Source organism: Pseudophryne corroboree, chromosome 5, assembly GCF_028390025.1.
Source record: "Pseudophryne corroboree isolate aPseCor3 chromosome 5, aPseCor3.hap2, whole genome shotgun sequence".
In the NCBI taxonomy this organism is placed as follows: domain Eukaryota; kingdom Metazoa; phylum Chordata; class Amphibia; order Anura; family Myobatrachidae; genus Pseudophryne; species Pseudophryne corroboree.
Window position 1 is genome coordinate 344,476,407 of NC_086448.1, and position 24,480 is coordinate 344,500,886.

Below are 24,480 nucleotides of genomic sequence, written 5' to 3' on the forward strand. Positions count from 1 at the left end.
TGTGAGCGAACCCACTGGTGGCTGAAATTTCGGAGACGCGCCCCCACCGCTCCTGGCTCCTGTGGAGCCCCAGCGTCATGCGGTGGATTTAGTGGAAGCCGGGGAGGACTTCTGTTCCTGGGAACTAGCTGTGTTGTGCAGCTTCTTTCCTCTACCCCTGCCTCTGGCCAGAAAGGACGCACCTCTGACCTTCTTGCTTCTCTGTGATCGAAAGGACTGCATTTGGTAATACGGTGCTTTCTTAGGCTGTGAGGGAATATATGGCAAAAAGTTTGACTTCCCAGCCGTAGCTGTGGAAACTAGGTCCGAGAGACCGTCCCCAAACAATTCCTCACCCTTGTAAGGTAACACCTCCACGTGCTTTTTGGAGTCGGCATCACCTGTCCATTGCCGAGTCCACAGGACCTTTCTGGCAGAAATTGACATTGCATTTATTCTAGAGCCCAGTAGGCAAATGTCCCTCTGGGCATCCCTCATATATAGGACAGCGTCTTTTATATGCCCCAGGGTCAGTAAAATGGTATCCTTGTCTAAGATATCCATTTCCTCTGACAGTTTATCTGTCCATGCTGCTACAGCACTACACATCCATGCCGACGCAATAGCCGGCCTCAGTATAGTACCTGAGTGTGCATAAACAGACTTCAGGATACTTTCCTGCTTCCTATCTGCAGGATCCTTTAGGGCGGCCGTATCCTGTGACGGCAGGGCCACCTTTTTAGATAAGCGTGTCAGAGAAGTTTATCTACCCTAGGGGAGGATTCCCAGCGCATCCTGTCCGTTGGCGGGAAAGGGGACGCCATAAGTAACCTTTTGGAAATCAGCACTTTCTTATCGGGGGAATCCCATGCTTTTTCACATAATTCATTTAACTCATGTGAAGGGGGAAAAGTCACCTCTTGCTTTTTCTCCCCATACATATATACCCTTTTGTCAGGGACAGGGTTTTCCTCCGGTATGTGCAATTCATCCTTCATTGCTATAATCATGTATCGGATGGCTTTAGTCATTTTAGGCTGCAACTTTGCCTCATCGTCATCGACACTGGAGTCAGAATCCGTGTCGACATCTGTGTCAACCAACTGGGATAGTGGGCGCTTTTGAGACCCTGACGGCCTCTGAGCTGCAGAATCAGACACGGGTTGAGACCCTGACTGATTATCCAACCTTTTATGCAAGGAGCTTACATTATCATTTAACACCTTCCACATATCCATCCAATCAGGTGTCGGCGCCGTCACCACAGTCACTTGCACTTGTTCTGCCTCCACGTAACCGTCCTCGTCAAACATGTCGACACAAACGTACCGACACACCGCACACACACACAGGGAATGCTCTAATTGAGGACAGGACCCCACAAGGCCTTTTGGGGAGACAGAAAGAGAGTATGCCAGCACACACCCCAGCGCTATATAACCCAGGGATTACACAGTAACTTAGTGTTTACCCAGTAGCTGCTGTTTATGATAATTTTGCGCCTAAATTTATGTGCCCCCCCTCTCTTTTTACCCTTTTTCTACCTTGATACTGCAGGGGAGAGCCTGGGGAGCTTCCTCTCAGCGGAGCTGTGAAGAGAAAATGGCGCTGGTTAGTGCTGAGGAAGAAGGCCCCGCCCCCTCGGCGGCGGGCTTCAGTCCCGGGTCTGTGTAATAAAATGGCGGGGGCTCGTACATATATACAGTGCCCAGCTGTATATATGTGTCTTTTTGCCAAGAGGTATCCTAATTGCTGCCCAGGGCGCCCCCCCCTGCGCCCTTCAGTGACCGGAGTGTGTGGGTAGTATGGGCGCAATGGCGCACAGCTGCAGTGCTGTGCGCTACCTCATGTGAAGACAGGAGTCTTCTGCCGCCGATTTCAATGTCTTCTCCGCTTCTGCCGGCTTCTGACTTCTGGCTCTGCGAGGGGGACGGCGGCGCGGCTCCGGGAACGGACGACAAGGTCAGGTCCTGTGTTCGATCCCTCTGGAGCTAAAGGTGTCCAGTAGCCTAAGAAGCGCAACCTAGCCGCAGTTAGTAGGTTTGCTTCTCTCCCCTCAGTCCCACGTAGCAGAGAGTCTGTTGCCAGCAGAAGCGCTCTGAAAATAAAAAAACCTAACTAAAATACTTTCTTATTAGCAAGCTCAGGAGAGCTCACTAAAAGCACCCAGCTCTGGCCGGGCACAGATTCTAACTGAGGTCTGGAGGAGGGGCATAGAGGGAGGAGCCAGTGCACACCAGGTAGTACTAAATCTTTCTTTAGAGTGCCCAGTCTCCTGCGGAGCCCGTCTATTCCCCATGGTCCTTACGGAGTCCCCAGCATCCACTAGGACGTTAGAGAAATGTCTTTCAGAATAACAAAGTCCCCATCCAGAGTACATATGTATGCCCTAATGGCTTGAATAGCATGACTTATGTTTTCTATATGTCATAGCCTTCTCAGTTATCAGATGGTGCATATGGCGGCCCAACGCCCTATTAAGCAACTTTCTTGGTTATTCCATTTTTGGTACCTGGTATTTTTTTATTTTACTTTTGAGACTTCTTATATTTAGCTGGGGGACAATCTAATTTTATTCAACTAAAAATACTGAATTATAATAAGTTCAATGTACTCCGTACCTGCTTACTGCATTTCCAAATATAGTTCGTATATTGTCTACGGTTGTTGCATTAGATAATGTTCTCACATCAGCCATGGTCTCACCTTGCTGAGAGAAATATAAAAAAAAATGAAGCTTATTGGATTAGGTGACCTTTACCAATTAGAAATCTGATGTAATAATCTTGTGCACAACACCCACACAAACACTTTTTCATGCACATTTGCAAATGAGCCCATTTCTCGGATTCAGAAACTCCTAGTACATGACCAGTGTAGATCTCTGCAGGTCTGTTATACTAGCGTGTGTATAGAACCGGTCATTAATGTGACCTTGTCACCGGGAACAGGAAAATAATTACAGGTGAGCAGGTGATACATAAAGTAGGACAAGAACAGGCAGAGACATAATAAACAAGAAAAAGTGAAGCTGCAATGACAGACACAGAGAGCCAGTAGCACAGTGAGAAACTCACACAAACCTAACCAGAAAGCTCATCCCAGCTCTAGGTTACTTCTCTGCAGCTGGGAACCTAAGGAAGGGAGATACAGTAGCATGACCTGCTGTTTAGACTAACCTCGCTAATGATAAAGAAGCCCAACAATGGGGCTAATTCAGACCTGTTCGCTCGCTAGGGATTCTTTTGCAGTCCTGTGTTCGCATAGTCGCCGCCCATAGGGGAGTATTTTCGCTTTGCAAGTGTGCCAACGCATGTGTAGCAGAGCTGTACAAACAGACTTTGTGCAGTCTTTGAGTAGCCTAGGACTTACTCAGCCGCTGCGAACACTTCAGCCTGTCCGGGACTGGAATTGACATCAGGAACCCCCCCTGCAAACGCATGGACACGCCTGCGTTTTTCCAACCACTCCCAGAAAACAGTCAGTTGACACCCACAAACGCCTTCTTCCTGTCAATCTCCTTGCGAACGCCCGTGTGACTGGATCCTTCGCACAAACCCATTGCTCAGCGGTGATTCGCTTTGTACCCGTGTGATGCACCTGCGCATTGCGGTGCATACGCAGTTTAGACCTGATCACGCGCTATTCGAAAATGCAGCCTAGCGATCATATCTGAATTAGCCCCAATGAGGTGCTGAATGGGCACAGAACACAATCAGACACCATCCTGCAAAGGACAGCCTCCTTCTTGCTGACATCACCCTAATGTGGGGATGCCAAAGTCACAGTAGGATTATCCGAACTTGCATAACGTCCCCTTCACTGGGATCATGAGAAGAGAGCCAACTAATCTGGCTGATGTAAAGTATAAAGATACAAAAACATAAAATTGCAGGATTAAAAAACTGAATGACGAAGCACCTGGTCTTGTGGCATTCAAAACATAAAATACAGAGTTCCTATAGGATGGAGATATAGGGCGGGATGTAATGCTGCCCGAGTTTGGCGGCCGTGCGGGATGCCAGCCGAACTCTGATGTTTTTTTAAAGGGCCAATCACTTACAAGGCATGGTTTGCCTTGTAAGTGATTGCCCCTTTAAAAAAATAATAATCAGAGTTCGGCTGGCATCCCGCACGTCTGCCGAACTCGGGCAGCATTACATCCGGCCCATAAAGTAGGAGGGAGCAAAGTATTTACTAAGGTTATTAAAATAGGGCAGAATGCTAGAGAATCCTCAGTACCCTATGGTCACTGTACTACAAGGTAGGGAAAGAGAGTGACACACACACACACACACACACACACACACACACGTGACATCCAGAAGAAAGTGTTGCGGTCTCTTTATACATGATTTATACCATAAACACAGTCAAAGTAGCAGTACTCAAAATATAACAATGGAAAAGATTAGTGAAGTGAAAGTAGTTTAACTAGACTTGCAGTGGTTCTCAAACTCGGTCCTCAGGACCCCACACGGTTCACGTTTTCCAGGTCACCCGGCAGCTGCACTGTGTATCACCAACTGTCACATTTTAAAAATCTACAGGTGACCTGCAAAACATGAACCGTGTGGGGTCCTGAGGATCAAGTTTGAGAACCTGTGAACTAGAGTAATAGGAAGCTGGTCACTTTACCTTTCAGAATACTACATGCTTCATGCAGCCACATTGCACATGCTATCACTAACCTTCTTAACAGAGAAACTGATGCCAGAGTTGTGGATCGCATACCTTTGGGAACAAAGCAAAAAAGTTCATCATTTTAAGGTTTTCTTTATTTTTTTTGTATGCAAGGGGAAAGCAACTGAAGCTTAACTGTTCTTACATTACCTGCTCACTACTTCCACTATTCTCGCATGTTCCTCACTTGGACTCTTAAGTGCTTTTCGCCTAGTGGAGACATTATAAAACAGATCTTCAACCTGCAAAACAGACACCACAAAATCTGACTGTTTAAATCTGCACCATCCAGCATAAAATTTCCAAGCATGTTTTACCATTACTGCCTCCAGTATATGATATATGGGTCTTATTTCCGTGTATGTTCTGCCATTAGTTTTTCTATTAACTCTTGAAAATTACCCACATTTTATAACTGTACACTAAATTTGTTACTACAGGTTGAGTATCCCATATCCAAATATCCGATATACGGAATATTCCGAAATACGGACTTTTTTGAGAGAGAGTGATATAGTGAAACTTTTGTTTTCTGATGGCTCAATGTACACAAACTTTGTTTAATACACACAGTTATTAAAAATATTGTATTAAATGACCTTCAGGCTGTGTGTATAAGGTGTATATGAAACATAAATGAATTGTGTGAATGTAGACACACTTTGTTTAATGCACAAAGTTATAAAAAATATTGGCTAAAACTACCTTCAGGCTGTGTGTATAAGATGTATATGAGACATAAATGCATTCTGTGCTTAGATTTAGGTCCCATCACCATGATCTCTCATTATGGTATGCAATTATTCCAAAATACGGAAAAATCCGATATCCAAAATACCTCTGGTCCCAAGCATTTTGGATAAGGGATACTCAACCTGTATTTACATTTATTTAGAGTATAGACCAGAGGTTCCCAAACTGTGTGCCGTGGCTCCTTGGGGTTCCTCGGGACACTTGCAGGGTTGCCCTGGGTTGGTGGTCCAGGACCAATTCAAATTATTCATGGTCAATATAATAGGCAAAACCAGTGCTGGTGGCTGCCAGTCATAAAATATGTGGCCAAACAGAAGCAAATCTTGTCCCTCACCACACAACTGACCCTAAGGATGACATATAAACGCGATCTACTTAATGTAATATTACTTTCTAAATTTCTCAATAAGAAATTTTTGGCCTAGGGGTGACGTGAAAAAAAATCTAATATTCTAGAGCGCCGTGATTCAAAAAAGTTTGGAAACCACTGGTATAGACAGTTTATGAGCTCTAATGCAGGGTACACACTATGCAATATATCATCCGTTCAGCAGACAAATGATACATTGCATAGTGCATCTGTGTGTGCGTACAGAATATATGTCTGTAAACGACGTCATTCACAGACATATCTGATCGGCCCTGCTGCACAGCCGATGACAATATTTCTAGCAGATATACTGTTTTAGCTGCATGTGTATGCACACGACCAGCCCATTAGGTGGCCGCAGGACCTGCTGCCAGTGATATCACTACTGGGCGGGCAAGTTTAAATACACGCCCACTTGAAATGTCTGCCCGAATATTTAGCGGTCGATTGGGGTCTATAATTTACCAAACCAGCTGCTCTGTCAGCACGACGGCCTGTCTGCAGATAAATCTTTCAGATATGTACCCAGCTTAACTCTTAGCACATGAATGCCTATATTCGGGTGGTCTTCTGTTTGCCGGCGGTCGGGCTCCCGGCGCTCAGTATACCGGCGCCGGGAGCCCGACAGCCGGAATACCGACAATTATTTTCCCTCGTGGGGGTCCACGACCCCCATAGAGGGAGAATAAAATAGTGTGGCGCGCGTAGCGCGCCACCGTGCCCGTAGCGTGGCGAGCGCAGCGAGCCCGCAAGGGGCTCATTTGCGCTCGCCAAGCTGTCGGTAAGCCGGCAGTCGGGCTCTTGGCGCCGGGATGCTGGTCGCCGGGAGCCCGACCGCCGGCCAGCCGTAGTGAACCCCTATATTCAGCTGATTCATTTACTCACATGGACTTGTTATCATAAAAAAAACAAACACTGTTTCTCATTAAAACAAATCAAGCTAAAGGGGAATGCTAAAAATGACAATGCCTTCTTGATGCATGTAGGAAAAATGATGTCTACTGGGTGGATATGTGCACTCTGATTTTGAGCTGAGCTACAATCTGTCTACACATTGCTAAAAAGTACAAAATAATACTTTCCATCTAGATTGACTTTTAACACTAAATAAGTGCCTATGGGGGTTATTAAGAGTTGTTACCAAACCAGAAAAGTTGCACTGCAGGTAGGGCGGATGTAACACGTGCAGAGAGTGTTAGATTTGGGTCGTATCGCTCCCTTTGCGCATGCGCACTTCAGTATTTGCGCATGCGCAGTTTGTGATTTTTCGCCGTTTGCGATGCGATGAACTGCTGAGAACAACTCGGAATGAGGGCCAAAGTTCCTGCTGCGATCAACTCAGAATGACCCCCATTGGGGGTAATTCTGAGTTGATCGCAGCAGCAAGTTTGTTAGCAATTGGGCAAAACCATGTGCACTGCAGTGGGGGGGGGGGGGGGGGGGGGCAGATATAACATGTGCAGAGAGAGTTAGATTTGGGTGGGTTATTTTGTTTCTGTGCAGGGTAAATACTGGCTGCTTTATTTTTATACTGCAATTTAGATTTCAGTTTTAACACACCTCACCCAAATCTAACTCTCTCTGCACATGTTATATCTGCCTCCCCTGCAATGCAACATGGTTTTGCCAAATTGCTAACAACTCTATAACTTACAATTTGGTAAGTTATAGACCCCAATCAACTGCTAAATATCCGGGCAGATCTCAAGTGGGCGCACAGTGGTGATAGCACTGTCGGCTGCTCCTGCGGCCGCCTAATGGGCCTGTCAAGTGCATACACATGCAGATAAAATAGTATATCTGCTAGATATATTGTCATTGGCTGTGCAGCAGGGCTGATCATAGGTTGAAGGACCACTAGCAATAATGGGGCAGATGTATTAACCTGGAGAAGGCATAAGGAAGTGATAAACCAGTGATATGTGCAAGGTGATAAAGGCAGCAGCCAATCAGTTCCAATATGTAAATTAACAGTTAGGATCTGATTGGCTGGTACCTTTATCACCTTGCACATATCACTGGTTTATCACTTCCTTATGCCTTCTCCACGTTAATACATCTGCCTCAATGTTTGCAATGCTACATGTTAAATCTGCATTCACTAGCACTCAGCTCTAGATACTGTACCTTGCTGACTATTTCTCAGGGGATGCGATTAATTTACCGGCTGTCGGGTTCCCGGTGTTCAGGATACAGACGCCAGAATCCCGACAGCCAGGGAAATGCCGGCAGTCGAAATCCCGACCGAAGCCCAGTATTCTCACTTGGGCGGTGGTCCAAATAGTGTGGAAAGCGAAGCTCGCCAGCGGGCCTGATGCGTGGCGAGTGGCACTGCTTCTAACTACTGGCTGGGAACTGAAGCAGAGTTAAAAGATTTGTTGCTGCGCCTGTGGCTGGAATAAAACCTGCAGGCATATCAGCAGACCGCATTATCTGCATAACGTCGAAAGGTCAAGGTCAGTGCGCTCCAGAGAGGCCGGGTGACATATGTGTGCTGTCTCACTCCTCTGCATAGGCTCCGTGGCAGAAACAGGGGGAAATTTCATGGGTATATATGGATTATAAGTGGTATGTAGAGTCTGATGGAATAACTAGATTTTATAAGGTACACTGACAGCAAACAATTTCTACACGTTTTAGCCTATCAGCACAATCTTCTCCTATACAGTACTCTCAAACCTACTGATTCCCCTTCATATACACTCTAACTATACAGAAATCGAGCAAACCTTAAACATATCACCTCTGTCCCAAAACTTTTAAGAGCCTTTAAAAGTGCCACATAAAAAGCATGCTCCGTCAACAAACGTCCACCCATGACCTCTCCGTTTTAAAACAGTGGTACCCAATCAGTTCATGTTTTTCAGGTCACTTGTAGATCTATAAAAATGTGACAATTGGTTTGATGAGGAGAAGAAGGCCTCTTCCTTTTTTAATATATGGGAAAGTTTTATTGCAACTTTTGCCAACCGCAACGCAATCCCAGACCTATCATACCATGCATCTGAACCAGTGGTACGAAACTCAAATTCTTCTGGATGATTACGTTGCTTTACAGGTGAGTGCCAGACAACCTTTTCTTTTACTTTTGTCTCACTTACATATATAGTATATCTAAGCATTATGTACGTGTTTGTATTTTACACAAGACTTGAACTATATGATCACCTATATATTGTAACGGATATCCATGGAAGTGTGCGGGAGATGGTTTGTTGTATGTTGCTTATCACTATGTAGTGTTCACGCTAGGCTGTTTTAGCAGGGCGCCGCGACCTGCCCGATTTTTTAAGGGCAAAATCCGCCCTGCCCTTTCTGCGGCGCCCTGCTAGAACAGCCGCCCGCTTCCTGCCCTCCCAGCGTGTAAAGATGCCATGCGCATGCGCGTGGCATCCATTCACGCTGTGGGTGCTGGGCACGCCCCCAACAGTGACGCCGCTGGCCGCCCACGCCCCCTGTTTTAACGTCTGTGGGCTGAAACGCCCACTTTTATTACGTGTATTGACCACGCCCCTATTCTGTGTGGCCACGCCCCTTTTTCGCCGCGCACACGCTTGTGCCCCTCACAGTCCGGCGCCCTGCCCTGCCCAGATCCTAGAGTGAACACCAACTATGTGTAATGTTTCTTACGTTTAACAAATATGCCTGTGTCTTGCAATATTGTATACAGGGTTTTTGCTTTAATTAAAAAAAAAGTGACGGTAATACAACAGTGCACCTGCTAGGTAGTGTGAAAAATGTGCACTGTTAGGGATCCTGAGTACCGGAGTTGAGAAACACTGCTCTAAAACAATCTCACCTGTCTGGCAAAGTCAAAAACATGGCTCACACAGTCAGACACTGCCTAACTTGCAGCCCGTTCACAGAGTGGTCTCCTCTTCACCAGCAGCTCCCAGTATAGAACAGACATGGTGAGGTGAACTCCTCCCTAGCATGCTTCACATAATCCAACCTGTTTCTTCATTTATAAGCCCATCTTTTGAAGAACATATAAGTACAGGATTTTCAATCTCTCATTAGAGTGTTATTTTAATTAACCAAACAATCCTTTGAACATTTCTCAGCTGGCCTCCCTCATTCCTTATGCTCCAACATCAACTTCTAAAACGGACATATGTGCCTAAAACTGGCAAGACACTATCCAACTTTTCATCTAACCAACCAAATGAACAACTCTGTCTGACCAACAAAACAATCATAAGGTGTACTCCCTACGATACCCAACTTTTTAATCAGACCAGCCAACTTCACCCCATCTGAATGACTGTGATGTCAGATAAGCAGATACACACCGTCTGCCTACATCTATTGATGTAGGCAGCAGCTATGATCAGATATGAAGCCCTGCACAGTAGCTTGTCAGACATGCCACCCTCGCACTGCTCAGCAGCTTGTCACACATGCCCCCCTGCTCAGAAACTAGTCACACATGCCCCCCTGCTCAGAAGCTAGACGCATCATCTGATTGGCTCAATGTTTTTAAGAACTAGCTTGGACAGTGTAAAGGACAAGGAGTCCTAGAAGTGATGATATGGCCCCCACAAAGCCCTGACCTCGGCATCATCGTGTCTGTCTGGCAATATATGAAGAGACAGAGGGAACAACCCTACATTCACAGAAGATCTGTGGATAGTTATCCAAGATGTTTGGAACAATCTACCTGCTAAGTTCCTTCAAAAACGGTGTGCAAGTGTACCTAGAATTCATGCTGTTTTGAAGGCATGGGGTGGTCACACCAAATATTGATTTGATTTAGATATCTCTTCTGTTGATAAAAATAAACTATTATTAACTCTTCCATTTTGAAAGCATTATTATTACACAGCATTCCTCCACAGCTGCATAAAACTTTTGCACAGTACTGTATGTATGTATACATATATATATATATATATATATATATATATTTATTTATTTTTTTACACAATGAGAGGTTTTGTTACCTTAATTATTAAACCACCCTCATATCTTGCCCAACATGGACCCAGGCACTAAATTCACATGGATAGCTATTATTTCAAACAAATAAAGCTCCATCACTTAAGATATTCTTAAATGTACTGTAAGAATTGTACATACCGTTATCTGGGTCCCCTGATTGCCAGCACAAGGTTTTAATGGACCTTTAAGTTTTCCATCAGCATAACTACCTCTGCAGAAAGAAACATTTACAACGCACGTACACACCTAAGAATGATTACAAGCATACATCCACTAGACAATACCATATCCAGTGCAGACTTTTGCTTTTTACTTTTGTCTTCAGTAGTAGCATAGCAACTAAAGAAAAACTACCTAAAATACAAACTAAAATATGTAAATCCTAACTCTAATACTGAATCAAGTGTTCCCATGACATCTGCGTGACAATATACCAGTATGAAATGCAAATTTTAAACAAATTCCTTCGTGAATTCAAAATGTTCTCCAAACTTGATGAAAGATACTGTATGCTTGCTCCTCTTACATAGCGCAAATTACAAAAATGTTCTTGTTGAGTTAATTTAAAAAAAATAAGATTTTACTCACCAGTAAATCTATTTCTCGTAGTCCGTAGTGGATGCTGGGAACTCCGTAAGGACCATGGGGAATAGACAGGCTCCGCAGGAGAGTGGGCACTCTAAGAAAGAATTAGATCTACTGGTGTGCACTGGCTCCTCCCTCTATGCCCCTCCTCCAGACCTCAGTTAGGGAAACTGTGCCCGGAAGAGCTGACACAATAAGGAAAGGATTTGGAATCCCGGGTAAAACTCATACCAGCCACACGAATCACACCGTACAACTCGTGATACTATACCCAGTTAACAGTATGAATAACAACTGAGCCTCAGGAACAGATGGCTCATAACAATAACCCTTTAGTTAGGCAATAACTATATACAAGTATTGCAGACAATCCGCACTTGGGATGGGCGCCCAGCATCCACTACGGACTACGAGAAATAGATTTACCGGTGAGTAAAATCTTATTTTCTCTGACGTCCTAGTGGATGCTGGGAACTCCGTAAGGACCATGGGGATTATACCAAAGCTCCCAAACGGGAGGGAAAGCGCGGATGACTCTGCAGCACCGAATGAGCAAACTCAAGGTCCTCCTCAGCCAGGGTATCAAACTTGTAGAATTTTGCAAACGTGTTTGATCCCGACCAGGTAGCAGCTCGGCAAAGTTGTAAAGCCGAGACCCCTCGGGCAGCCGCCCAAGAAGAGCCCACCTTCCTCGTGGAATGGGCTTTGACTGATTTAGGATGCGGCAGTCCAGCCGCAGAATGTGCAAGTTGAATCGTGGAGCAGATCCAGCGAGCAATAGTCTGCTTAGAAGCAGGAGCACCCAACTTGTTGGGTGCATGCAGGATAAACAGCGAGTCAGTCTTTCTGACTCTAGCCGTCCTGGAAACATAGATTTTCAGGGCCCGTACTACGTCCAGCAACTTGGAAGCCTCTAAGTCCTGAGTAGCCGCCGGCACCACAATAGGTTGGTTCAAGTGAAACGCTGATACCACCTTAGGGAGGAATTGGGGACGCGTCCTCAATTCTGCTCTGTCCATATGGAAGATCAGAAAGGGGCTTTTACAGGACAAAGCCGCCAATTCTGACACTCGCCTAGCCGAAGCCAAGGCCAAAAGCATGACCACTTTCCACGTGAGATATTTTAATTCCACGGTCTGAAGTGGCTCAAACCAATGTGATTTTAGGAAATCCAACACCACGTTGAGATCCCAAGGTGCCACTGGGGGCACAAAAGGAGGCTGAATATGCAGCACTCCCTTAACAAACGTCTGAACTTCAGGCAGTGAAGCCAGTTCTTTTTGAAAGAAAATAGACAGGGCCGAAATCTGGACTTTAATGGATCCCAATTTTAGGCCCATAGTCACTCCTGACTGTAGGAAGTGCAGAAATCGACCCAGCTGAAATTCTTCTGTGGGGGTCTTCATAGCCTCACACCAAGCAACATATTTTCGCCATATGTGGTGATAATGCTTTGCTGTCACCTCTTTCCTAGCCTTTATCAGCGTAGGAATGACTTCAACCGGAATGCCCTTTTCCATCAGGATCCGGCGTTCAACCGCCATGCCGTCAAACGCAGCCGCGGTAAGTCTTGGAACAGACAGGGCCCCTGCTGTAGCAGGTCCTGTCTGAGAGGCAGAGGCCAAGGGTCCTCTGAGATCATTTCTTGTAGTTCCGGGTACCAAGTCCTTCTTGCCTAATCCGGAACGATGAGTATAGTTCTTACTCCTCTTTTTCTTATTATCCTCAGCACCTTTGGTATGAGAGGAAGAGGAGGGAACACATAAACCGACTGGTACACCCACGGTGTCACTAGAGCGTCCACAGCTATCGCCTGAGGGTCCCTTGACCTGGCGCAATATCTTTTTAGCTTTTTGTTTAGGCGGGACGCCATCATGTCCACCTGTGGCCGTTCCCAACGGTTTACAATCAGTTGGAAGACTTCTGGATGAAGTCCCCACTCTCCCGAGTGGAGGTCGTGCCTGCTGAGGAAGTCTGCTTCCCAGTTGTCCACTCCCGGAATGAACACTGCTGACAGTGCGATCACGTGATTTTCCGCCCATCGGAGAATCCTTGTGGCTTCTGCCATCGCCATCCTGCTTCTTGTGCCGCCCTGTCGGTTTACATGGGCGACCGCCGTGATGTTGTCTGACTGAATCAGCACCGGCTGGTTTTGAAGCAGGGGTCTTTCCTGACTTAGGGCATTGTAAATGGCCCTTAGTTCCAGAATATTTATGTGTAGGGAAGCCTCCTGACTCGACCATTGTCCTTGGAAGTTTCTTCCCTGCGTGACAGCCCCCCAACCTCGGAGGCTTGCATCCGTGGTCACCAGGACCCAGTCCTGTATGCCGAATCTGCGGCCCTCGAGAAGATGAGCACTCTGCAGCCACCACTGCAGAGACACCCTGGCCCTCGGGGACAGGGTGATCAGCCGATGCATCTGAAGATGCGATCTGGACCACTTGTCTAACAGATCCCACTGAAAGATCCTTGCATGGAACCTGCCGAATGGAATTGCCTCGTAAGAAGCTACCATCTTTCCCAGGACTCGCGTGCAGTGATGCACCGACACCTGTTTTGGTTTCAGGAGGTCTCTGACCAGAGATGACAACTCCTTGGCCTTCTCCTCCGGGAGAAACACCTTCTTCTGTTCTGTGTCCAGAATCATACCCAGGAACAGCAGACGCGTCGTAAGAACCAGCTGCGACTTTGGAATATTCAGAATCCAGCCGTGCTGTTGTAGCACTTTCTGAGATAGTGCTACTCCGACCAACAACTGCTCCCTGGACCTCGCCTTTATAAGGAGATCGTCCAAGTATGGGATAATGAGAACTCCCTTCTTTCGAAGGAGTATCATCATTTCGGCCATTACCTTGGTAAATACCCTCGGTGCCGTGGACAGACCAAACGGCAACGTCTGGAATTGGTAATGGCAGTCTTGTACCACAAACCGGAGGTACACCTGGTGAGGTGGGTAAATGGGGACATGCAGGTACGCATCCTTGATGTCCAGTGATACCATGTAATCCCCTTCTTCCAGGCTTGCAATAACCGCCCTGAGCGATTCCATTTTGAACTTGAACCTTCTTATATAAGTGTTCAAGGATTTTAAATTTAGAATGGGTCTCACCGAACAGTCTGGTTTCGGTACCACAAACATTGTGGAATAGTAACCCCGTCCCTGTTGAAGGAGGGGAACTTTTATTATCACCTGCTGGAGGAAAAGCTTGTGAATTGCCGCCAGCACCACCTCCCTGTCTGGGGGAGTAGCTGGCAAGGCTGATTTGAGGTAACGGCGAGGGGGAGACGTCTCGAATTCCAGCTTGTATCCCTGAGATACCACTTGTAGAACCCAGGGATCCACCTGTGAGCGAACCCACCGGTCGCTGAAGTTCCGGAGACGGGCCCCCACCGCACTTGGCTCCACCAGTGGAGCCCCAGCGTCATGCAGTGGATTTAGTGGAAGCAGGGGAGGATTTCTGTTCTTGGGAACTGGCTGTATGGTGCAGCTTTTTCCCTCTACCCCTGCCTCTGGGCAGAAAGGACGCGCCTTTAACCCGCTTGCCTTTCTGGGGCCGAAAGGACTGTACCTGATAATACGGTGCTTTCTTTGGCTGTGAGGGAACCTGGGGTAAAAATGTTGACTACCCAGCTGTCGCTGTGGAAACGAGGTCCGAGAGACCATCCCCAAACAATTCCTCACCCTTGTAAGGCAAATCCTCCATGTGCCTTTTAGAATCCGCATTACCTGTCCACTGCCGAGTCCATAATACTCTCCTGGCAGAAATGGACATTGCATTTATTCTAGATGCCAGCCGGCAAATATCCCTCTGTGCATCTCTCATGTATAAGACTATGTCTTTAATATGCTCTATGGTTAGCAATATAGTGTCCCTGTCAAGGGAATCAATATTATCAGACAGGGAATCAGACCACGCTGCTGCAGCACTGCACATCCATGCTGAAGCAATAGCAGGTCTCAGTATAGTACCTGAGTGTGTATATACAGACTTCAGGATAGCCTCCTGCTTTCTATCCGCAGGCTCCTTTAAGGCGGCCGTATCCTGAGACGGTAGTGCCACCTTTTTTGATAAGCGTGTGAGCGCTTTATCCACCCTCGGAGATGTCTCCCAACGAACCCTGTCCTCTGGCGGGAAAGGGTACGCCATTAGTAACTTTTTAGAAATCACTAATTTTTTTATCGGGGGAAGCCCACGCTTCTTCACACACTTCATTTAACTCATCTGAAGGGGGAAAAACCACTGGTTGCTTTTTCTCCCCAAACATAATACCCTTTTTAGTGGTACCTGGGTTAATGTCAGAAATGTGCAACACATTTTTCATTGCCGTAATCATGCAACGGATAGCCTTAGTGGAATGTACATTAGTCTCGTCGTCGTCGACACTGGAGTCAGACTCCGTGTCGACATCTGTGTCTGCCATCTGAGGTAGCGGGCGTTTTTGAGCCCCTGATGGCCTTTGAGACGCCTGGGCAGGCACTGGCTGAGCCGGCTGTCCCACAGCTGTTATGTCATCAAACCTTTTATGTAAGGAGTTGACACTGTCTGTTAATACCTTCCACATATCCATCCACTCTGGTGTCGACCCCGCAGAGGGTGACATCACATTTATCGGCACCTGCTCCGCCTCCACATAAGCCTCCTCATCAAACATGTCGACACAGCCGTACCGACACACCACACACACACACAGGGAATGCTCTGACTGAGGACAGGACCCCACCAAGTCCTTTGGGGAGACAGAGAGAGAGTATGCCAGCACACACCACAGCGCTATATAACACAGGGATTTACACTACACAAAGTGATTTTCCCTATAGCAGCTATAATACACAGTATTGCGCCTAAATTTAGTGCCCCCCCTCTCTCTCTTTTTTACCCTATTGAGCCTGGAAACTGCAGGGGAGAGCCTGGGAAGCTGTCTTCCAGCGGAACTGTGAAGAGAAAATGGCGCCAGTGTGCTGAGGGAGATAGCCCCGCCCCTTTCACGGCGGACTTCTCCCGCTCTTTTATTAATATTATGGCAGGGGATTTTTACACATATATAGTTTATTAGACTATATTATGTGTTTTTTGCCATTTTTAAGGTAATCTAATTGCAGCCCAGGGCGCCCCCCCCCCAGCGCCCTGCACCCATCAGTGACCGGAGTATGTGGTGTGCATGTGGAGCAATGGCGCACAGCTGCAGTGCTGTGCGCTACCTTAATGAAGACCGGAGTCTTCAGCCGCCAATTTTCTCCTCGGAATCTTCAGTCTTCTGGCTCTGCAAGGGGGACGGCGGCGCGGCTCCGGGACCGGACGACCGAGGCTGGGCCTATGTTCGATCCCTCTGGAGCTAATGGTGTCCAGTAGCCTAGAAGCCCGAGCTTGCTGCAAGCAGGTAGGTTCGCTTCTCTCCCCTAAGTCCCTCGTAGCAGTGAGAGTCTGTTGCCAGCAGATCTCACTGAAAATAAAAAAACTAACAAATACTTTCTTTACTAAGAGCTCAGGAGAGCCCCTAGTGTGCAACCAGCTCGAGCCGGGCACAGATTCTAACTGAGGTCTGGAGGAGGGGCATAGAGGGAGGAGCCAGTGCACACCAGTAGATCTAATTCTTTCTTAGAGTACCCAGTCTCCTGCGGAGCCCGTCTATTCCCCATGGTCCTTACGGAGTTCCCAGCATCCACTAGGACGTCAGAGAAAGGAGATTTATGGTAGACTTACCATGGTTAAATCTCTTTCTGCGAGGTACATTGGTTCCACAGGGAAACATCGGGGTGTAGAGATGGATCTTGATCCAGGCACCAACAGGCTAAAGCTTTAGACTGTCCCAGGATGCACTGGGGCCTCCTCTATAGCCCCGCCTTCAGACACTGAGCTCAGTTTCGTTAACCAGTCAAATGCAGGAGCAGGTAAAAGAGAAGGTAGATGTTAGTAACATAGAACCACGGGGTAAATTTACTAAGATGGGAGTTCTATTTAAGATGGGATGTTGCCCATAGCAACCAATCAGCTTATACGTATCATTTATCTAGCACCTTCTAGAACAGAGGTTCTCAAACTCGGTCCTCGGGGGCACACACAGTGTATGTTATGAAGGTAACCCAGCAGGTGCACAGGTGTATTAATTACTCACTGACACATTTTAAAAGGTCCACAGGTGGAGCTAATTATTTCACTTGCGATTCTGTGAGGAGACCTGCAAAACATGCACTGTGTGTGCCCCCGAGGACAGAGTTTGAGAACCTCTGTTCTAGAAGATAAAACCTGGAATCTGATTAGTTGCTATGGGCAATATCCCATCTTAAATAGAACTCCCATCTTAGTAAATTTACCCCCACGTTCTCACGACAGGAAAAGGGACTAGTGGATAATGCCATACAAACCAATAGAAGCTAGGTGCGTCAGGGTGGGAGTCCTGTGGAACCAATGTACTTCGCAGAAAGAGATTTAACCATGGTAAGTCTACCATAAATCTCCTTTTCTGCAGCGGGGTACATTGGTTTCCACAGGGAAACATCGGGGATGTCCTAAAGCAGTTCCTCATGGGAGGAGATGCGCCGTAGCGGGAATGAGAACCCGGCATCCAAATTAAGCATCCTGGGAGGCGGAAGTATCGAAGACATAGAACCTAAGGAACATGTTCACTGAGGACCACGTAGCCGCCTTGCACAACTGTTCAGCGGACACGCTTCGGTGGACTGCCCAAGAAGGTCCAACAGACCGAGTAGAATGGGCTTTGATAGCAGCAGTAGCTGGAAGTCCAGCCTGCGCATAGGCTTGTGCAATTACCATTCTAATCCATCTGGCCAAAGTTTGCTTATTCGCAGGCCAGCTACGTTTGTGAAAACCAAAAAGAACAAAAAGGGTATCTGACTTACTGATAAAGGCAGTCCTCTAGACATAAATACGGAGAGCCCTTACCACATCCAAAGACCGCTCTTTGGAGGACAAATCAGAAGAGATAAAGGCCGGAACTACAATCTCTTGGTTAAGGTGGAAAGATGACACAACCTTAGGCAAATAACCAGGGCGAGTTCTAAGAATCGCTCGGTCACGGTGAAATATCAGAAAGGGTGGACAACAGGACAGAGCATCTAGTTCTGGCACCCTCCTAGCAGAGGCAATAGCCAGTAGGAACAAAACCTTGGCCGTGAGCCATTTAAGGTCCACTGACTCAAGAGGTTCAAATGGAGACTCTTGCAGGGAATTCATGACAATAGACAGATCCCATGGAGCCACAGGGAGGCTGAATCCGTAAAACACTCTGAGTGAAAGTATGAACATCAGGAACAGACGCAATGTTTCTCTGAAACCACATCAACAAGAGAGATATGAACCTTGAGGGAGGCCAGACGAAGGCCTAAGTCCAGGCCTTGTTGTAGAAAAGCCAGAAGTCTGGAAGTACTGAATTTATATGTATCGTTATTCTTAGCAGCACACCAGGTGTAGTAAGAATTCCAGACCCTGTAATAAATCTGCGCAGCAGCCGGTTTGCGGGCCTTCAGCATAGTTTGGATAACCGCCTCGGAGAATCCTTTGGCCTTCAGGAGTGATACTTCAATAGCCATGCCGTCAAAGCCAATCTGACCAGGTCCTGGTAGACACAAGGGCCCTGAACGAGGTGGTCTGGGCATTGAGGAAGTAGAAGAGGACGTTCTATCGATAGAACCTGCAGGTCTGAGAGCCAATGCCGTCTGGGCCACGCTGGAGAGACTAGAAGAGTATTCCTCCTTCTTGTTTGAACTTCCGTAGCACCCTGCGCAGGAGAGACACTGGAGGGAACATGTAGCACAGCCGAAAATTCCATGGAAATTCCAGTGAGTCCACGAATGCTGCTTGAGGATCCCTGGTCCTTGATCCGAAGACCGGAACTTTGTGATTATGTTGAGACGCCATCAGGTCTACATCTGGTAGGCCCCACTTGTCCACTACGAGTTGAAAGACTTCCTGATGAAGACTCCACTCTCCGGCGTGCACATCCTGACGGCTGAGGAAATCCGCTTCCCAGTTGAGGACTCCCGATATGAACACTGCTGATACTGCTGGCAGGTGATGTTCCGCCCAACAAAGGATTTTTGACACTTCCATAATTGCCATGCGGCTTCGAGTGATTCCTTGATGGTTTATGTATACCACCGTGGTGGCATTGTCTGACCGTACTTGAAAAGGCCTGTGCTGTATCAAAGGCAGGGCGAGAGACAAAGCATTGAACACTGCCTGCAATACCAGAATATTTATCGGGAGGAGTGATTCCTCCTTGGTCCACCAACCCTGGAAAGAGTGTTGCTCCAACACCGCTCCCCAACCCCGCAGACAGGCATCCGTAGTCAGTAGGACCCAGCTTCCCACTTGGAAAGGATTAACCTCTGCAGAGGGCGGTAATGAAATTGAGCGTACTCTACCATGTCAAAAGCCGACACCATTAGGCCTATTACTTGGATCGCCAAGTGTATCGACACTCTTGGGCGAGAGAGGAAGTATCTTATCCTGTCCTGAAGCTTTAGGACCTTCTCTGGAGACAGAAACAGCCGTTGACTGTGTGTTAAGCAGTGCCCCAAGGTGCACCATGCTTTGAGCTGGGACCAGCGAGGACTTCTTCCAGTTGATGAGCCACCTGTGGGCTTGTAGGAAGTTTACCATCAGTTGCAAATGACTGAGAAGTACATTGTGGGAGTTTGCCAGAATCAGCAAGTCGTCCAGATACGGCAGGATCCCGACTCCTTGGCAACGGAAATGAGCCGTCATCACGGCCATAACCTTGGTGAAGATCCAAGGAGCTGTGGCCGGTCCAAATGGCAGAGCCTGGAACTAATAGTGGAGGTTGCCAATAGCAAACCGCAGATATTGCTGACACGATATGGCAATAGGTATATGCAGGTAAGCATCTTGTATATCCAGGAATACCATATAGTCACCGGGATCCATGGCTAGTACAATTGAGCGGTGTTTCCATACGGAACTTGGACACACTCACAAATTTGTTCAGTGATTTGAAGTTGAATATGGACCGGAAAGACCCATTGGGTTTCGGTACTAGGAACAAGGTCGAGTAGTATCCTCTACCTCTCTGGGACAGAGGTACCGGCACCACCACTCCTGTCTCCAGGAGGGAACGCACAACCAATTGAAGAGCTTGCACCTTTAAAACGGATCCAAAGGGATAACCGTGGTGCAAAACTGTCGAGGGGGGCGCCTCTTGAAAGAGACTGCATACCCGTGAGACAACTTCTCACACCCAAGCGTCTGAAGTGGTCTTTATCCAGACCTGGGTGAATCGCAGAAGTCGGCCTCCCACCCTGGGGTCCCCCAGGGGAAGGCCCATACCGTCGTGCGGCAGGCTTGTCGTGTTTAGAAGCAGGCTGACGGGCTGCCCAAGAATGTTTTGCCTTGGGCTTTGTGGTTTTGGAAGCACGTGATTGTCTAGGGAATGCCTGACCTTTTGCTTTCCCTTGAGGTCGAAAGGAGCGAAAAGTGGTACCTTTTGCCTTGTGTGTCGAAGTAGTAGTATTAGGAAGAAAAGCAGTCTTAGCAGCCGCTAAGTCAGCGACAGTTTTATTGAGGTGTTACCCAAATAAGATGTCTCTCTATAAAGGTAGTACCTCCAAAGTTTTTTTGGAGTTCAGGTCCACCTTCCATGACCTCAACCACAGAATATGGCGAGCCAGGATGGACGTAGTTGCTGCCTTGGCTGCCAATACACCTGCCTCAGAGGACGCCTCGTGTATGTAATAGGCGGCGGTGGTAATATGAGACAGGAATTGTCTGGCATTGTCAGATATATCCTGGGGAAACTAATGCCTGAACACATGCTTCAATACCTTTTGCAGCCCAGGAGGCTGCTATAGTTGGTCTATGTACAGCACCTGTAAGGGAGTAAATAGACTTCAGGCATCCCTCCACACGCTTATCTGTCGGTTTCTTCAGTGAGGTGACAGTTGTGAAATGCAGAGTAGAGGACACCACAAGACGGGTGACATGAGAGTCCACCGGCAGTGAATTTTCCCACTTGTTACACAACTCTGCAGGGAGAGGATAGCGAGCTACGATCCTTTTAGACAGGGAGAATTTCTTCCCTGAAGTAATCCAGGGTTCTCGTCGTATGTCCACTAAATGGTCAGAATGCGGTAATAATGTTTTAGTTACCCTCTGACGTTTAAACTGAACAGGTTTTTTAGACACCGTAGTGTAATCCTCATCATCATCTGATATTTGCAGGATCTGCTTAATAGCAACCACTAGGTCAGGGACATCAACCTGTGCTGTAGATGCCTCATCAGAAGCAGCTGTGTCGGTGTCTGACAGGACAGTATGCTCCCCATCTTCATAAGAAGAATCTTCTGAGAGATTAGTGGATTATGAGGAGGAAGTAGCCCGCTTAGATGACCCTGAGACACGAAAGTGACTTGGAGCAGTCTTATGTCTAACCAAAGATTCATTCAATTGCTGCAACTGGGTAGACAAATTATCCACCCAAGGCGGATTTACCATAGGGACAATATGTGACTTTAATGGCACAGGAAGTCCCATAGGGGGCGTAAGGCGTGTCACAAGCGCATTTAACATAGATGAGAATGCCGCCCAAGGTGGCCCCTGATTGGTTACAGGAGCTGCGGACTGACTGTGAGATGTATGGCACATAGTACACAGACCTTCATTCAAAACTTCCCCCTCAGGCAAATCCTTGGCGCATGCGCTGCATGGTGCAGGAGCGTTTTCGGATTTCCCGCCCTTTTTGTTCGACATTTTCAGATATGTAACAGCAGCGTATTAGTACGATACAGACAGACAGAGTACAATACCTGCACATAAATTCCCTAGTATGTGACAGTGTACATAGTACACAACACCAGCGAATAAATCCGGTATTATGTGACTGAGTAAACAGTAAAATACACTTAAGGGTAAATACATCTGATGTACAGGCAGATTGACAGGGGAGACCTTGCCTTGCAGTCCTGGAGACCAGTTGCAGCTATGCTTAGAAGATGGCGCCCAGCGTCTCAGTCAGGGAGTGAGGGAGAGTGTGAGGCAGCTCCAAGGCAGGAACACCAGCAGTAGATGGCGCCCTGAGCCGGGGGAGGGGCTACAGGTCAAGCGCCGGCTCCCCTATGCTGGCCCTCCCCACCTGGTACTATGGAGTCTTATTAAAGTGGGCATTAGTACACCCGACCTGTACTCCTATGCCCTGTTGGATATAGTGGGGTCCCTGCTCGGTGACAGTGTCCACGCCAGCGTCGCAGTCCGTCTCCCTAGACTGCGATAGGAACGCGATTTAATGGCGGGTCCCACCTGGGGGAGCCTCTTACCCCCTCCCTTCGTAGCAGGCACGCAAACCAGGAGAGCCCTGCGACCGTGTGCCCAATGCCGGGGCGTCCCCGCCGCAAGTACCCGCAGTAGTATGCGTCGCCACTGGAGAGGTGACGGAGCCGCAGCACAGAATGTCACCCTGACATGTAAGTGCTGCGGCCCTTGAAGTCCTTCAAGTAAAAGTTTTTTCAGGGCTGGCCAGTGCAGCCTCTCTGTTAAGTGACCTGCTCTGCAGGGCACCACCATGAAACTGAGCTCACAGTGCCTGAAGGCGGGGTTATAGAGGAGGCCCCAATGCATTCTAGGACAGTCTAAAGCTTTAGCCTGTTGGTACCTGGATCAAGATCCATCTCTACACCCCAATGTTTCCCTGTGGAAACAATGTACCCCGCTGCAGAAAATACAATTTAAGAGACCATTTACACCATAGATACAGTTTAAAACGGACACACAAGAAGCATTGCTGACACATGAATTCACAGCCACGTTATGACACGCAAAGTGGAAAGGAATGTCATTTTTGGTCAATCCCTCAGAACTGTTATTGACATGCTGTCACATTGGAGCAATTATACTACAAACAAACATTTCCCTTCAAATGTAGTAGAAGTAGCAAATTGCATTACGTCTCACCTGTAAGCACATTTTTCATCCGCTGTCTTTGTGGTTACAGTAACATGTGCCACGTGACTTATACTTGCTAATGCCTGTGGGACACACGCAAAAACAAAAAAGTCTGACAAATTGTACAATAGCTTGCTTATAATGTAATTTCAGTTTCTGTCAAAACACATCACTGGTCTGAATTGAGCACTGCTGAAACACTGGAAGTGTGTTTAGCCTTGGTAATATAAATGCTCAGTCACACTGCACAGTTTAATTTTATCTACAAAAAGAGACAAACTTATTTGTACAAAAGTACATTGTAACACAATATATACATGCACTTAAAAGCATGATCAGTAGAAAGAAAAAACAAACAATTAAGTACATTGCTTATATTTTTAAATTACATATTTATAGCCAGGTATAAAATAAGCACAATGTATGATGGTAAAAGTATGAATTTATCATTACTTACTTCCCCACGGAAACCATAAGTAGAAATATTAGACAAGTCCTCAAATGACTGCAGTTTACTTGTGGTGAACCGCTCACATACTATCTCCATGTCTTCTTTCTGAAATTAGAATGCTAGTTTTTACTTTTAAAGACAGTGGTAAAATCAATAGATATTTACAGGTATTGACATTAGAGCCAACCAATCTCAGTATTTAAGAACTGATCCAATAGATAGCAAATTTGCACCAAAAACCGTACACTCTTAATAATTGGGCGAGAAAGTTATTGGTGTACAAACTTAGGGGTATATGCAATTGCGGTCGAATTGCCGGCAAAGTCGAAAAACGGGGCAGTTTCGACAAAAAAAAACATGTCGAATTGGATTCGACAATGCAATACAGTACTTTTCGACAAAAAAAACAGACGTTTCAGATTCGACTTTTTCAAATTCGACAGTTGTCAAATTCATAAAGGAATAAATAGAGATAGTCTGGCGCTATGGTTACTGTGAAAAGTGCCTGCAGCTATGTTCAAGGTTTGGTTCGTAACCTAAAAATGGAGGATATACAAAAAAGGAAAAAGAACAGCGCTGGCACTTTTACACTAAAAATGTTTTAATTGATTTAATATCACATATTAAAATACATCCTTCATATCCATATCATATAAAAACAATTATAATATATGTTAATTAAGCTATATATCCCACCGGATAATTCCGCTCTATATACCAAACCAGAGAAAACTGTTCCTTACTGATTTTATATAATTATATACAGCTGAATTTAAAGCTAGATGTTATTTCTTTATGTGCTTTTG

General features: G+C 46.7%; 1 protein-coding gene across 4 annotated transcripts in view; it reads right to left on the minus strand.

Annotated features, from left to right (window-relative positions):
• The window catches only part of MLH1 (mutL homolog 1), a 330,449-nt gene that overhangs the window by 161,437 nt on the left and 144,532 nt on the right, over nt 1-24,480 (minus strand). For all 4 annotated transcript variants that reach the window (XM_063922601.1, XM_063922603.1, XM_063922600.1 and 1 more), the window contains 6 exons: nt 23,681-23,779; nt 23,233-23,306; nt 10,865-10,937; nt 4,813-4,904; nt 4,671-4,713; nt 2,601-2,689 (listed from right to left, as the gene is read on the minus strand). In XM_063922601.1, coding sequence (XP_063778671.1) covers nt 2,601-2,689; nt 4,671-4,713; nt 4,813-4,904; nt 10,865-10,937; nt 23,233-23,306; nt 23,681-23,779 — 470 coding nt within the window. The remainder of the gene's footprint in view (nt 1-2,600; nt 2,690-4,670; nt 4,714-4,812; nt 4,905-10,864; nt 10,938-23,232; nt 23,307-23,680; nt 23,780-24,480) is intronic.